Source organism: Macaca fascicularis, chromosome 7 (genome assembly GCF_037993035.2).
Source record: "Macaca fascicularis isolate 582-1 chromosome 7, T2T-MFA8v1.1".
Taxonomy (NCBI): Eukaryota; Metazoa; Chordata; class Mammalia; order Primates; family Cercopithecidae; genus Macaca; species Macaca fascicularis.
The window spans coordinates 159626028-159643348 of NC_088381.1; the positions used below are offsets into that span (position 1 = coordinate 159626028).

General features: G+C 39.7%; 1 protein-coding gene across 1 annotated transcript in view; it reads right to left on the bottom strand.

The window, feature by feature from the left end:
* The window catches only part of CATSPERB (cation channel sperm associated auxiliary subunit beta), a 152580-nt gene that overhangs the window by 50997 nt on the left and 84262 nt on the right, over positions 1 to 17321 (bottom strand). The window contains 2 exon segments of the mRNA XM_045396737.3: positions 9469 to 9623; positions 12120 to 12274. Of these exon segments, the coding sequence (XP_045252672.3) occupies positions 9469 to 9623; positions 12120 to 12274 (310 nt within the window).

Here is a 17321-nt window from a genome sequence, read left to right on the forward strand (position 1 = left end):
TTGTGCATCTCACCTCTCATCTCCATGCAACCCTACATGTAGAAAGATAAGTGCCTCTCTCACAAAAAAGCCAAGAGGCAGCCGGGTGCGGTGGCTCACACCTGTAATCCCAGCACTTTGGGAGGCCGAGGAGGGCAGATCACCTGAGGTCAGAAGTTTGAGACCAGCCTGACCAACATAGAGAAATCCCATCTCTACTAAAAATACAAAATTAGCCGGGAGTGCTGGCGCATGCCTGTAATCCCAGTTACTCAGGAGGCTGAGGCAGGAGAATCGCTTGAACCCAGGAGGTGGAGGTTGCTGAGCCGAGATCGTGCCATTGCATTCCAGCCTGGGCAACAAGAGCAAAATTCCATCTCAAAAAAAAAGCCAAGAGGGATTTCTTCAAGGGGACCACCTTAGAAACTGTAATACATCTTCTGAGGTTTGAGGAACAGAGGGACCAGAATTGGACTCATTCCTGAGAAATATAAAGGGTAGATACTGCCTAGACACCAAGAGTTTAATGATTACAGATGGAGTGGGAAAGAGATAAAGTTATTGATTAACTTTAGACTTTTAAGTTAACATGCATGTAAAAATCTTGGGTAACACTAAAAAGCAAAATAAAAGAGTGTAGAAGTCCTAATCAAGTAGAAGAAGAAAAGAATGGAAAGAGGAGAAAAAAGAACCTTAAAATAAGGTAAGCAAGAAGAGAAGACAAAAATGAAACATAGAAAAAGTGGGACAAATAGAAAGTACAAAAGAAGATAGTAGGAATGAAGACAAATATATTAGTAAAAATAATAAATGTAGTTAAACGAAACTCTCCAGCTAAAGGACAGAAATTGTTAAATTGGCTAAAACCACAAAATCCATTTATGTCTTTTATGACAGATATACAAAGCAGGTGAAAGTTAAAGGATTGAAATAGTATACCACAAAAATATTATTCAAAGAAGGCTGGTGCCATGTATCAATAACAAAAAAAGCTACAAACAAAAACAAAACATTGAAACTCATAACAAAAAACCCGATTTAAAAATGAGCGAAGGATTTGAATAGACATTTCTACAAAGAAGACACATGAATGGCCAATAAGCACATGAAAAGACGAGCCACATCATGAATAATTAAGGAAATGGAAGTCAAAACCACAGTGAGATACCATCTCATACCCATTAAGATGGCTATGATAAAAAACAGAGAAAACAACAAGCATTGGCCAGGATATGGAGAAATCTGAACACGTGTACATTACTGGTGGGAATGTAAAATGGTACAGCTGTGGAATGTGGTATAATGGTTCCTCAAAATATTAAACATAGAATTATATGATGCAGCAATTCTACTTCTGGGTATATGCTAAAAAGACTAGAAAGCAGGGACTCGAAAAAATATTTGTATACCCAGGTACATAGCATCATTATTTAAACTACCCAACAGGTGGTAGCATCCCAAGTGTTCATCAATAGACGAATGGAAAAACAAAATGTGGAATATATATATGCATATCACTCAGCTTTCAAAAGAAAGGAGATCCTGTCACATGCAACAACATGCATAAACCTTGCAGACATTATGCTAAGTGAAATAAATCTGTCACTAAAGGACAAATACTATATGATTCCACTTACAGAAGGTACCTAGAGTAGTCAAATTCATAGAGACAAAAAGTAGAATGGTGGTTGCCAGTGGGAGATGAAAATGAAGAATTATTATTTAACGGGTACAAAGTTTCAGTTGGGGAAGACGAGAAATTCTAGAGATGGATGGTGATAATGGTTGTACAACAATGTGAATGAATTTAATGCTACAGAATGGTACGCTTTAAAATGGTTTAAAAAAAAAGCATAATAAAAAGCCACAGTCATGCAAAAAAGTATTATAATGATAAAAATAGTCACTAAATACCAACAAAATGTTCAACCGATCATGAAGATGTAACAATTCTAAACTTATATGTACCTAATAACAATCTCAAAATATACAAGGTAAATTGACACAACTATAATTAAAAAATGGACAAACCCAGTATACACATTAGGAAAGTTTAATACAACTCTCTCAATAATTGACAGATCAAGCAGAAAAAAAAATCACTAAGGATACAGAAAATTGCAATATCACAAGGAACAGGATTAATCTAACAAATAAATATTAATACTGCACGCAATAGGAAAGCATTCAGAACACAACACCCCAAAACATCTGCTCTAGCCCGCTGATTGAGTTAAAGTCACTTAAAACACACACACACACACACACACACACACACACACCAGCAAACACAGGAAGGACACTCTGACCTACCTAAAGGCAGGAGATAAAACTCCCATGGGGAAGGTGTCCTCCTTGCACCTGGAGAAGGACATTGTTTTTATTAGTAGAGATGGGGAGTCAAAGCCAAGAGAAATCTGTACAAATAGACCTTGTTAAACCAACCCTTATCTTCCTAGCCACTTCTCCACAGTTAATTACCCTAGCCCGAGCCCCCTTGCCTTGTCACATTTTCACAATTTACTGCTTTTTGTTCAACCTAGTATATACATGTTCAACTCTAACTGCTTCTTCAGGGGTCTTCATTTCTTTAGGAGGACTCCTATGTCACAAAAAACTTACATTAAATAAATGTGTATGCTTTTCTCCTGTTAATCTGTCTTATGTCAGTTTAATTCTCAGGCCCAGCCAAAACACCCTAAGAGGATAGATGTAAAATTTTGCCTCCCATACAAAATATTTACTGAAATTGACCATAATGAATGGCCTAGTCCTAGGCCATAAAGTAAGTTTCAAACAATTTCAAAAAACAAATTTTCAAGGAACAAAATATTCCAGTCTTAAACTCTTCCAGAAAATAATAATAATAATAATAAAACAATTGTCCATGAAGCTAGTATAATCTTGTTAACAGAACCACAGAAGGACAATATGAGAAAGAAAAATTACAGGCAAACTTTCCACAAGAACATAGATGTTTAAATCCTAAAGATTAGCAAACAGAGTTCAGAAATGTATGTAAATAGATAATACACAATGTCAAAGATAGGTGTATTCCAGGACTTTAAGGTTGGTTCAACATTAAATCCACAATAGAATTTACAACATTAAATAAAAAGTTAAAGGGAAAAATTCTATAGATAAGCTCAATAGATACAGGAGAAATAATAATTAAAATCCCAAAGTCTAAATCTCTTAAACTAGAAAAATAGATAAATTTATTTAAATGATAAAGAGTTTAAGAAAACTATGAAATGCTTTATATATATATAAAGATATATATCTATATATAGATATCATATATCTATATATAGATATCTATATATCTATATATATAGATATGGATATATATATATATAGAGAGAGAGAGAGTCAGAAACAACAATAATTCCATTATCTTGTATTTAACAAAGTATTGGAGGTCCCAGACACTATAACAGGAAAAAGCTATAATATGCTAAGAAATGTTAAGGAAAAAACAAAAAAAATTATAGTTGACCCTTGAACAATGCAGAGGTTAGGGATGCCAGCCTCCTGTGCAGATGAAAATTCACATATTACTTTTAATTCCCCCCAAATTTAACTACAAGTAGGCTGTTGTTGACTGGAAGTCTTACCAATAACATAAACAGTTGATTAACACATACTTTGTATGTTATATGTCTTACATGCTATATTCTTACAATAAAGTAAGCTATGGGAAAAAATGTTATTAAGAAAATCATAAGAAAGGGAAAATATATTTATTATTTCTTAAGTGGAATGGATCATCATAAAGATTTTCATTCTAGTCATCTTCTTGAGTAGGCTGAGGAGGCCTTACTGACTCAGGGGTGGCAGAGGCAGAAAAAATTCCATATATAAGTGGACCTGCACAGTTCAAAGCCGTGTTGTTCAAGGATCAATTGTACTGGCAGGTAATATGATTATCTATTTAAAAATATTTATACAGTATGGAAATTTCTCAAAGAACTAAAAATAGATTTACCATTCAATCCAGCAATCCCACTACTGGTTATCTACCCAAAGGAAAATAAGTCATTATATAAAAACAGACACCTGAACACATATGCTTATTGCAACATAATTCACATTTGCAAAGATATGGAGTCAACCCAAGTGCCATAAACTGATGAGTGGATTTAAAAAATGTGGTATATATATACCATGGAATACTACTCAGCCATACAAAATAATGAAATAATGCCTTTTGCAGCAACTTGGATGGAACTGAAGGCCATTAACCTCAGTGAAGTAACTTAGGAACAGAAAATCAAACACTGCATGTTCTCACTTATAAGTAGGAGCTAAGCTATGGGTATGCAAAGGCATACAGAGTAGTATAGTGGATATTGGAGGCTCAGAAGAAGGGAGGGTGGGAGGGGTGAGAGAGGAAAAACTACTTATTGGTACAATGTACACTACTTGGGTGATGGGTACACCAAAAATCCAGACTTCACCATTACACAATTCACCCATGTAACCAAAATTCACTTGTACCCTTAAAGCTATTGAAACTTAAAAAAAAATTAAAAATTTACCTCTACTGCAAAACCCAAGATAATATGTAGAAAAAGTACTAGAATTATTAAAAGAATTTAGCAAATTTGAAAAATGTAAGATTACTCTACAAAAGGCAACCACAAGACTTCTGCTTTTGCTTTAAATGCAGAAAGATGCTCTCGAACAAGAAAACAAAACAAAAAGCAGATAAAGTACAAAGTCATGACTTTTGTCTAGCTTGTCAGCGAACTAAGGTCACAAGATAACCAACTAACCTGAAACCCAGAGCAATAAGCCATTCCAGGGAGAGATTGAACACCAGGACAGTGTCACCTGTGGAAGAACATGGGAAGGAGAAACAGTGCTGACCTCAACACAAGCAAGTAAGAGTTAGCTGAAGTTGTGAAAAAGGGCCAAAGGTCAGGTATGTGCTAGCACGTGAGTCTGGAAGTGCTTGGGCACCTGACAAATGGGAGTCTGTACTCACTTGCAGACTCCACTGGCTTCCCTTGAAGGCTCTACCCAAAGGAAAGGACTGGGGCAGGACCATAGACCAGAGACAGCCACCACTAGTGGTACAGGTAGTTTGTGAGGATCAGAGGTTGGGAGGAAACAGACCTGAAGCATCACCTACTTCCCTGAACCTTCTCTCATAGGAAGTAAAAGCCTTAAACCACAGAAGGTTAGGCATTAGATACTTTTGCACACAGGCCTCAAAAGAGCTGATCAGTGGCTGAGGGTTAGGGGGTGTCAGGAGGGTGCTGGTACAGAAGTCCTGCCTCCCTCCCTCATCCTTTTTCTTACAAAGCAAACACTTTTACCTACTGTCAGAGAAGAAGTAAGGGTCCACTCACCCACAGGGCCCAAGGAAAGATATGTGGCAGAGGAGGGAAGGAGGAAATAATAACTTCTATCCCTTAAGAAGAATCAGGAAACTGTCTTGGTCCTAAAATTCTACAAGAACTAATAATTATCTTACTGCTAGAGGAAGAGCACGAAATTCCCACCCAAGATCTATCTAACAGTAATATAAGGCAGAGTTTGGTTGCAAGAGGTAATTTCCATTACCAGGTTTTGGGGTTTTTATTTTCCTTAATGGAACTTGACAAGCTGAGTCTAACACATAAATGCAAGACCAAAAGCCAAGAAAAGGCAGAGGGAGGGGGTTATTCACATATGTTTCATAATTAGAGTCATTTAGTCAGTGTGTCACGGAGAAGACAAATATACCAGTGAAATAGGAGAGAGGACAGGAGCAGACCTATGCATATATGGGACCAGGATATATCACAGGGCAGTGCTGCAGATCAGTGGGGGAAAGGAGGGGCTTGTATGGACAATAGATTACCCACATGAAAAAAAAAAAGGAAAAACTGGATTCCCACTTCACCCTAGACACATCAATTCTACATAGGTAAAATTGAAAAGCCGGGCGGGGTCGCTCACACCTGTAATCCTAGCACTTTGGACAGCCAAGGTGGGCAGATGACTTGAGCCCAGGAGTTCAAGGCCAGCCTGGGCAACATGGCAAAACCCCATCTCTACAAAAAAAAAAAAAAAAAAAAAAGAAAAGAAAACAAAAAACCCAAAAAACTGGCTGGGCATGGTGGCATGTGCGTGCCTGTAGTCCCAGATACTCAGGAGGCTGATGTAGGAAGATCACTTGAGCCAGGGAGGTCAAAGCTGCAGTGAGTCATTATTGCACCACTGCACTCCAGCATGGGTGACAGAGGGAGACCCTGTTGAAAGAAGGAAAGAGAAAGAAAGAAAGGAAGGAAGGAAGGAAGGAAGGAAGGAAGGAAGGAAGGAAGGAAGGAAGGAAAAGTTTGACATGATTCCAAAACAATATAGGAGAATAGCTACATAAATTGTAGCATATTCATGTGAGTGAATTACAGACCACATACCAATATGGAGTAATTTCAAAAGCATAATGTTATATGAAAAAGGCAAGTCACACATTTCATAAAACTGGTGTTAACGCTCTAAAGCAAAACTTTAAAAGATGTTAACATAAAATCCAAGACAATGCTTGTCTCTGCGGGAGAAGGGTCATGTGGGGGTGGAGGGGAGGCAGGAAAGAAAAAAAAATGCTGCCCAGAAGAACTGCTGAAAGGGTGAAGGGACCCCAACACAGTGATAGAATTCCAAGGGCTGGCAGGGCGGGGGTAGTTGTCACTAGTGGCAAGGGTAGCATTGCCTATAACCAAAGACTCTGGAAGTCTCCAACAGAAGGACTTCTTGTCCCTTTACCTCACCTCTCTTCTTTCACCCAAACTCTGAAGCCTAAGAAAAGACCAGAAGAACAAGGATGAAGGAAGAAAGTGGTGGTTGGGGGAAGATTCCAAGTAAGAGGAACAGCATGCTCAAAGGCCTGTAGGCCAAAAGGAGCAGGATGTGTTACAGAAACCAAAGGAAAACCAGAGTGACTTCACTGCAGTGAACAAAGCAAAGAGGTCACTCAAGAGAGTGGAGCCCGGTCAGTGGGGCTTTTTGAGTTCCAGTAAGGAACTTGGGTGTTATTCCAGGAGAAATCTAGGATTCTCCAAACAAGGGCTCAAGCCCCAGGAAAAAACTCTCTAAATGCTGTATACTCCCCTTTTGTAGACTTAGTCAACTGTAATTACATACTTGTCTGCTTCTGGGGCTAGAATACAAGCTCACGGACTGAGATGCTTGAATGTCATGCTCACCACTCTGTTGCAGCACCCGCCACAGTGCCTTGCTGGTAGTCAGTGTTAAATGTTGATTGGTGGAGTGAGTGAATGGTTCACTCTGCCTTATGTCCTGACTAGCTAGATAACTGCCTTTGGCCTCCTGCGGACCTGAGAACAGTGGGTTCCCAAATTCCTCACCTCCCTAGTTGAAGTTCCACTTGCTATCCAGGTCTCTGACCCTGGCTTTGCTCATATTTCCTGCCTTGAAGATACCCATTCCCTAGTTTCTGTGCAAACAGAGCAAAGTTACTGAGTCTTATCACAGATTGTGCTGTTCTGGTTTTTAAATATTCTGATTCTTAAGAGAATGACCATATGCTTTTAAAAATAATTAGAATATAACAAATTAAGATTAACATTGGTATAATATTAATCATATTAATATGAAAAGATTGAAAAGTGATTCTGTAGGTTTTCTATAGAAAAACACCTACATAAACACAAACTAGCTGATTTGGAACATCACACATACAAGATCCACCTAGAGCAAAAAACAATTCTAGAGATTACTGACACTTTTGTTAGAGACAAAATTTATACAATCCTCATAAGAAAAAATATTGCTGATGTTTGTTATAGTAGGTCTAATTCCCATGTTCACTTCCACTTCTGAGTGAGCTGCCTCACAGTGCAAGGTATTGTTAGCTGTGGGACAAGATATATATTGACAGCCCCAAACACATGTAATATACAGATTCCAACCTGGTGTAAGAATAGAGCCCACCACTTTGAGACAAGGTGAATATCTTAGTCTATCTGGGCTGCTATAACAAAGGTAGGCTATAAACAGCAGAAATTTATTTCTGACAGCCCTAGAGGCTGGAAAGTCTGAGATCAAGGTGCCAGCAGATTTGGTATCCGGTGAGGGTTCACTTTCTGGTTTATAGATGGTGTCTTCTATGTGTGTCCTTCCACGGTGGAAGGGCCTAGCTGGCTCTGTCCTTCAGTCCTTCCAGTGGTGGAAGGGCCTAGCTAGCTCTCTGGGGTCTCTTTCATAAGGGCACTAATTACATTCATGAGGGCAGAGTCTTCATGACCTAGATACCTACCAAGGGCCCTACCTCCTAATACTACCACCTTGAGGGTTAGGATTTCCATATGAATTTTTGGGGAAAACAGATATTTAGACCGTAGCAGTGAGTTTCTGGTAATCTGAAATTGTTGAAATTGTTTCTTTTTTAGTTGGTAGATTTGGGGGTTATATAATTCATATTCTTTTTTTGAGACAGAGTCTCACTCTCTCACTCAGGCTGGAGTGCAGTAGCGCATCCTTGGCTTGCTGCAACCTCGGCCTCCTGGGTTCAAGCAACTATTGTGCCTCAGTCTTCCCAGTAGCTAGCATCACATATGTGAGCCACCACACCTGGCTAATTTTTTTATTTTTAGTAGAGATGGGGTTCACCATGTTGGTCAGGCTGGTCTCCAACTCCTGGCGTCAACTGATCTGCTGGCCTTGGCCTCCCAAAGTGCTGGGATTATAGGTGTGAGCCATGGCACCTAGCCAGAATTCATATTCTGAATAAGAGTTATTAGGCCTTGAAGGGTTATTGACTTTTACTGATACCTTAGAAGTAAGCATTTCTGAGAATTCTGTGTATTGTTCCATGCAATATTTCATAAAAGATAGTCTCCACTACATCAAATGTGTTAGTGTCTAGGATATACAAGAATTGTCATGTGAGTAAACTCAGTGGATAGGAAGTATCCAGTGTAGTCCAGAATATTTCTGATACTCAAGAAACACATTTTATAGCTTGGCCTGATGGCGCTGATATAAATGGTCCTAGGTTTCTAAAATTGGGGCACCATGCAAGGCATCTTGGAGTCTATAAATGTATTTGGCCTTGTGGGGTGTCAAAAAAAGACTTACTCTATTTGACCAAGAAAATCATTCAAAAAAGTAGGTCCAAAATTTAGATTCTGTTGGCCAGGTGAAGTGGCTCACACTTGTAACCTCAGCAGTTTGGGAAGCTGAGGTGGGTGAATCCCTTGAGCTCAGGAGTTTGAGACCAGCCCGGGCAACATGGTGAAACCCCATCTCTACAAAAAGTACAAAACTTAGCCGGGTGTGGTGGTGTGTGCCTGCAGTCCCAGCTATTCTGGAGGCTGGGGCCAGAGCATTGCTTGAGTCTAGGAGGTTGAGGCTGCAGTGAGCTGTCATCGCACTACTGTACTCCAGCCTGGATGACAGAGCAAGACCTTATTTCAAAAAATTTAAAAAGTAGATTCTAGAAACCCATATGCCATATAAATAAATGCAAATCACTACCCAGAGTGTATCACTTTTCCGTAGTGTATATTGTTGAACTTCTTGCTGTAGATCGTTTCCTGTGGTTCGTTCTCAGGTACGTATGCAAAAAAGATAATTTCATCTAAAGAGGTGTGCTGTGGGGCAAGCGCAGTCTCAAAGCCTATATCTGGAGGCTGGAAACAGAGAAAAGAAAATATTATATTTAAACTACTTTATACTTCAATTATGAAAAAATTCAAGTCACAGATTTATTTCCAGTTCACATTAAAACAATACTGGTATACTTATCAATTGGAGAACTATGTCAACATGTTTTGTTGGAACATCTACGTGTGTGCAAGGGAAGATGTATTTTCCTGTTAAGGAGGAATGGAAGTTCTGATGACTAAGATTTGGTGTAAGATTCCTATGCCCTTCGTGTTTGGTTGGAGTAAAAGGGTACATGGAAACTTGACTTACATTGCAGGTGTGTGAGGAGACCGGAGATGCAGATTTTAGAACTGGGTTCTCATTTGAAGTTTTATTTAGGAAAGAGCTCGTGAAATCCCTGTCCTCACTTGCTGCTCCTGATCTCATGCTAGAGACTCTGGACAGCTGCCGTCTGAGTCTCCCAACTGGCAGCATAAGCCGTTCTCCTTTCTTGACTCACAGATCTCCCCTTGCAGTCTACTCAGGCACTTCTGGCCTAGATTTCTGATCTATAGGTCTTTCTTTTCAACACACCTTTCTCTAATCCTGACCCTGTCCTGCTTGGAGAACTTTCAGGGGAGAGAAGAGAGGTAAGGACCATCCCCAAAGGGGCTGTTGGGGTTGACTTTGTTGCTATGAGACAAGGTGTGGGTGGTAGATTATGCAGAGTGGTTGGGGACGCATCCGTCCCATAGTGCCTCCAAGACTCATCTTCTGTCATGCCTTTTTCCCTAGTTACTGAATTTTGGGAATGCACTGAGGAGAAAGGGGAAATAGATGCCAGGAAAATAAATGTGGGACTGAGCCAAATGGCTTGAGGACTCTTGAAAATCACTGAAATGGCTAAACATCTTTAGAATTCTGTATGACACTGTAGCCTGGGAGTGGCAAGTGTATCCTAGGGAAAGTGTATGTAAATCCAATGAAAGGCAGCAGGGTGGCTAAGAGCACAGACCCCGGAGCCAGTTGCGTAGGATAGATGTCTAATCCCAATAACTAACCAGTCTGTCTGTCCCTCACTTTCTTCATAAGTGAAATACAAATAAATAGTTGTTATAAAGATTAAGAGCTCCAACACTGTAATAAGAGGCAATGATTATTTTTATCCAGAGAGAATGCATGCATAGTTTGTGGAGAGGGAAGTGATATTGTTGAGTATGGCTTCATCAAACTTGTCCTAAGTATACAAATACCTGTAGGTTTTTTTTTTTTTCTTTTAATAATTTAAACTTTCACATAAGGGAACTAAGACCCTTTCTACAAATTGTGAAGTTGGTGAAAAATGGAGGTAAATGCTTTTTTTGGGTTAGTTCTACGCTCCTGTCCACATCATTTGCTTTGTATAAATGCAGAATCCACGCCCCAGACGTGGGCAAAGACACAGGGCGTCACATGTGGCATCTTCACTCTCCCATGGAAGTTCCCGCCCTCTTTCTCTATGCAGTGCAGGGAGAGGGGAAGCTAAACACCATCCTCTCAACTGCAGCTGTGGCCTGGCAATTGGAATGATCTGTTAGAACCAGATTCATCTTTTGTTCCATCTCCTTGAAGTCAAAGGGCAGGTTTTACTAACCCCAGTCAAAAATATTTGATAATTTGCTGATGGTTTGAGAGTGTCCAGTTTTGTAACTGGTGCCCAAGGATGAGCTACCTTCACAAGTAGCATATTACACATTAAACTATTAGAAAAACCTGTATCAAGTGTCATCTGTAAAGAAGATAACTCCTTTTAATGTTGTCACTAGATAAAGAAACCAGGGGGCAGGGTTAATAGGAAAGAAGAAAAGTAGACCACAGCTCATGTTCTCTTCTTTTTTTTGAGGCAGGGTCTTGCCCTTTTGCCCAGACTGGAGTTCAGTGGCACGATCACAGCTCACTTCAGTGGCACGATCGCAGTTCACTTCAGCCTCCACTTCCCAGGTTCAAGTGATCCTCCTGCCTCAGCCTCCCAAGAAGCTGGAACTACAGAAGAATGCCACCACGCCAGGCTAATTTTTGAATTCTTTTGTAGAGCTGGGGTTTCACCTTGTTGCCCAGGCTAGTCTCCAACTCCTGGGCTGAAGCAATCTATCCACCTCAGCCTCCCACAATGCTAGGATTACAGGCATGAACCACGGTGCCTGGCCTCACAATCCATGATTTTCCAGGGCCAACCTTAGGAGGTAGAGAATCATCCCTACCTTGGCTTGGGTTGGGAGTAATGGTTCTAGCTTAGAATGTCTAGTGGTATTCTGTTGTGAAGATATTTGCATGAAGATATTCTAGGTGGAATTGAAGCTATATAACCCCATATGGGACTTGGAAGAAGATTTGGAGATGTTTGTGGCACATGGAGGTTCTTCTTTTAGTTAAATAGAGCAAACTGCGTTAATGGGTTTGTCCCAAGGAAAATGCTTTCCCATTTTCCCATTATTCTGTGTATCGAATGTGGCATCTATTCTTAAAATAAGGCAAACTGTTTCAATGCATTATATACTGACCTGTCCAAAAAGATTTCTAGAATTTCCAAAGGCTGTGGGTGGTCCACTAGCTTCAAAATGACCCGGAGTCAGCTTATGTAGGAATCCCAAGTGATCATAGAATAATGTGAAAATTCTCTCAGTAACATTTCCAACTGCACCGTGTCTTCCCATTCCTATTAGGAAATAAAGAGAAGTGTCTTGATACTGATACAATAGAAGTCGAAAAACATTAATATCATACCTTGTAAAGACACCTTCATTTAAACTAAGAGGTGGAAGTAGGGCCCTGAGACTCCTGAATTAGGAAAATGCATGTTAGTTTTTGTTAAGTCCCTGGGAAGTCATTTCCAGACTCCGTGTCACTACAGAATCTGTTCATTGAAGTAGGGGAAGAAACAAACAGAGGGGATGTTTAATTAAGAGATCTAGAGGAAAAGAAGTTAGGTCTCTCTAGCAGTGGTTTCTCTTCCTATTACCAGCAAATCAGATTCCTGAAGAGGTAAAAGGCAGTGAGAAAATGCCTTAGGAAGGCAAGGGGAATCGTCAGTAGACATTGGTCGTTAAGTTACACTGGGATTAATATGTTGAACCAAACTGGGCATGCTGTGGTTCTCTCATCCTTAGGGCACCACATTGAGAGGCACTGTCAGTAATCAGATGATGCCGCAGCATTCACTTAGCCAAGCAGACAATGGTCCTGAGACAGGGTCCCCTCCCTTGGAAGGAGCTAGAGTGAAAGATCATAGCTCAGGATGAAAAAGGCTAATTTCTGCACACTGCGTCTCACTCAAACCCACCCAGTTAGCTCAGGCTCTCCTAGTTCATTCTACACATTGGAGTGTCCAGGACTCAGTTTTTAGATTTCTTCTCTCACTATCTTTGGAGATCTCATACAGTTTCAGGATGTTAAATCCATCTTTAGATGGATAATTCCCAAATTTAAGTCTACCATCTAGTGCTCTTCCCTGAAGTCTAGGCTTATGTAGCTAACTGCCTTCCAACAGCTTCGTTCGATGTTGGTTGGGCCTCTCAAAGTGAACTCATTCCAGACTGAGCTCCTGATCCTCATGCAAACCTCCTCCAGCCCCAGCCTTCCTCACCTTCATTAATGGCAGCTACGTTATTGCTGCTGCTCAGCCCAAAAACCTCAGTGTCATTCTTAATTCCTCTGTCTCTCATACCCTGTATCGAATCCATCAGAAATCCTATTTACTCAAGCCTCATAATATATATAGACTCTAGCCACTTCTCACCTCTGTCACCACTATCACCCTGTACAAGCCACTGTCATCTCTCTTGTGCCTCCTAATTGATCTCCGTGATTCTGCCCATAGCTCCCTTCAGTCTATTCTCAAAAAAGCATCCAAAGTAACACTTTCAAAATGTTAAGTCACTTCATCCACTCCCCTTATCAAAACTCTCCATGGCTTCAACCTCTTTCTCAGTAAGAGTCAAAGTCCTTGCAATGCCCTCCAAGGGCCACCGTGGTCTGAATTCTAGTACCTCTCTGACCTTATCTTCTATGACTTTCTGCAATGCTTACTCTGCTCCAGCTACACGAGCCTGAGGTTGTCTATCTCCACAATTAGATAATCTGTTACAGGAATAGCTGGGCTCCTTACTCTCCAACCTTACACTTTTAATATATTGTTCTTGCTTGTCTAGACTAATTCAGCCCTCCAATACAATGATGAATAGAGGTAGTGGTAGATGACATAGCAAAAGCTTTTGGTGTGTTACTAGAAAATCTGATTGGATATTTGCTATAGCTTCTTTCCCCCCTAGATACTCTTAATCAAGAAGTTACATTCTATTCATGCTTTAATAAGTGTTTGTTTAAAAAATCATAAATGGCTGGGAGCAGTGGCTGACGCCTGCAATCCCAACACTTTGGGAGGCAGAGGTGGGCAGATCACCTAAGGTCAGGAGGTCAACACCAGCCCGGCCAACACGGTGAAACCTCGTCTCTACTAAAAATACAAAAATTAGCTGGGTGTGGTGGTGGGCACCTGTAATCCCAGACAATGCAAATCAGGGCTGCAAATCTTACAGAGGCCTTCCAATGGCCATAACCTCTCAGACGGAGTTTTCTCTCTTTTTCTTTTCCTACCCACTTAACAAGACGACTTTGTTGTATTCCTTGGGGATATGTGTGAGTGTGTATGGATTTACCTCTGATTCATCTTTGTCCTAAGGGTAGAGCCCTTAGGGGTTCTGGTGTATGGTGGGGCACACCATCTATTATTCTCACTACCTGGGTAGACTCAGGGCCATAACTCTTCATTAGTCCGCCAAATTCAAAGTCTAAGTTTGCAGGAATTTGTAAATCTCTTCAGGTCAAAAGGACTTTGGTACTGTGTGCCCTGTTTACCTCTCCAAGTGTATTAGCCTGTTTTCATGCTGCTAATAAAGACATACCTGAGACTGGGTAATTTATCAAAGAAAGAGATTTAATTGACTCACAGTTTCACATGGGTTGGGGAGGCCTCACAATCATGGCTGAAGGCAAATGAGGAGCAAAGTCACATCTTACATGGTGGCAGGCAAGAGAGCTTATGCAGGGGATAAGCTTTATAAAACCATTAGATCTTGTGAACTCCCTTTATAAAACCATTAGATCTTGTGAGACTTATTCACTGTCACCAGAACAGCACGGGAAAGGCCTGCCCCCATGATTAAATTACCTCCCACCAGGTCCCTCCCACAACATGTGGGGATTATGGGAGCTACAATTCAAGGTGAGCTTTGGTTGGGGACACAGCCAAACCATATCACCAAGGTTTTGTTTTCCCTTAGAGTTTGGCCTGGTTGTTTCTATTAGCTTTTCAGGTTATCAATTTAGAAAATAATTTTTCTAAGTATTTTGTTAAATTATTCTCAGCAGCAAAGTGATGCCACAACTGGAAATAGATACTGTGTTCTGTGGATGATGTTCATTGTATCATTACTTATCCAGCTGCCCTATGTGTAACTCTTGACTATACCCACTTCCTCCTATTTCACAGCCAATCCTTCACAAACTCCCACTGGTTTCATTCATAATTTGCCATTGTTTTCTTCATACTTGGGGCCACTTTTCTAATCCAGACCCTCATCATCACACTGAAACTTTTAAAATAGCCACTTATCAACATATCACTTGGCCTAAAATCTTACCTCTTCAGGAATCTGATTTGCTGGTAATAGGAAGAGAAACCACTACTAGAGAAACCTAACTTCTTTTCCTCTAGATCTCTTAATTAAACATCCCCTCTGTTTGTTTCTTCCCCTACTTCAGTGAATAGATTCTGTAGTGACACAGAGTCTGGAAACGACTTCCCTTGGATTTAACAAAATCTTACATTTTCCAGTATATTCCCCTATATGATCTTTCTAAAATACAACTATGATTATATTAATAATCTTTTAATGGCATGATGAAATTCTTTAGCTTGACTCAAATGGAAAACTGGGTTCAGTTTACCTCCCTGCTCTCATCATCAATGAGTCATCCCTAGGAAATTTAGCTGTAGTATACTACATGTGCCCTCTATTTCAACACTTAATTCCTCTACATGGAATGTTCCCTTATAGTCTTGTCTTGATCTTCATATATTAAAGATTTAACACTGTCAATTTCAAATGTATTCTACTTTGGCACTTCAGTTGATTTCTTCTTATGTTCCTTATAGTTCATTTTTGTATATTTACATATCTTGTATTATTTTAGAGCATTGATTCAATATGATATAATTTTACTATTTATATTTTATCACAGAAAGAACTTTGTTTATTGAATACTTTCAGCCTAAAACTCTTGCTCTGTGTGTGAATATGAACATTACTGCCTCTGCTTTCTCTCCCAGTGTGTTTGGCACAGTTGTTCAAATTTTTATTCATTTTTTTTTTCTCTCCACTTTAGCTTTAAGTTTTTCACTCCTGGCAATATATTTTAAGATTTTAAAATCCAAAATAAGACTCTGTCTTTAATTGAGAAATGTAGATTACCTCCGATATCTGCTCATTCCCTCATCTGCTTCAGGGCTGCTCACCAAGACTACAATACATGCTACACCACACAACACAACAAATGCTTCACCTGGCACTTCCTATTCACCTATCTCGCCTTTTTTTTTTTTTTCCTGTGTAGCATTTATCTTACATACAGCCTATTTTGGTTTATTTGTTAATTATCAGTCTTTTCTGACAAGTGTGTAAGTTCCACAGGAAAAGAGACTGCTGTACCCTTAGTGATTGGAACAATACCTGGCATATACGAGGTACTCAATCAATGCTGTTGAGTAAATGAATCTGTAAAATTTATGGTGATAACTGCAGACCAGCTCTACTTTTGGTTATTCTATTTTATACTTTGTACATTTTCTGGTATGTCTTCTTTTCTCTTTTTCATGTCTATTTTTATGGGTTATTCTGTCTCCCTTGCTTTAATACATATACACAAACTTAAATGTATATATATGTGTGTGTGTGTAGACATTGTTGCCCCGGCTGCTCTTGACCTCCTGCGCTCAAGCGATGCTCCTGCCTTGGCCTCCCAAAGTTCTGGAATTACAAGTATGAGTCACACATCTAGTCTTCTTTTGTTTTTTAAGACTTGTATTGTACACACTTCTTTTTTTTTTTTTTTTTTTTTTTTGAGACAGAGTCTTGCTTGTCACCCAGGCTGGAGTGCAGTGGCACGAACTTGGCTCACTATAACCTCTGCCTCCCGGGTTCAAGTGGTTCTCCTGCTTCAGCCTCCCAAATAGCTGGGATTACAGACACCCGCCAGCATGCACATTTTTAAAAATTCTGTGAATGATCACAATAAAGGATTCCAAAAAAATTCCTAATTCCATGTAAAGTTATACTCAGATAAACAGATAGGATTTTGGATTGCCTTTTAGGGATGGCAAAACTTTGGCTTTTTGGTTTTAACTTTTTGTTATTCCTCTTGTATTTTAAATTATTGATTATTTTATCATGCAGTTCTGAAAGTCTCCAACTGTGTTTTTATTTTTTGGTCAATAATATTCATAATTATTTCCTCTGAATCACATGTAGTCAGGTTTTTTCTTATGCTCCCGTGAGCTTTTCAGTAGCAAAACTTTGCTGATGTAATTGCTAAGGTTCAATATGCCATATTTTGTGGATAAATATAGCAAGAAACGCTTGTTTCACATGTTAACAGCTTAGGAATTGAGACACGTCTTATAATTGATGTGTCTTACAATCATTGTC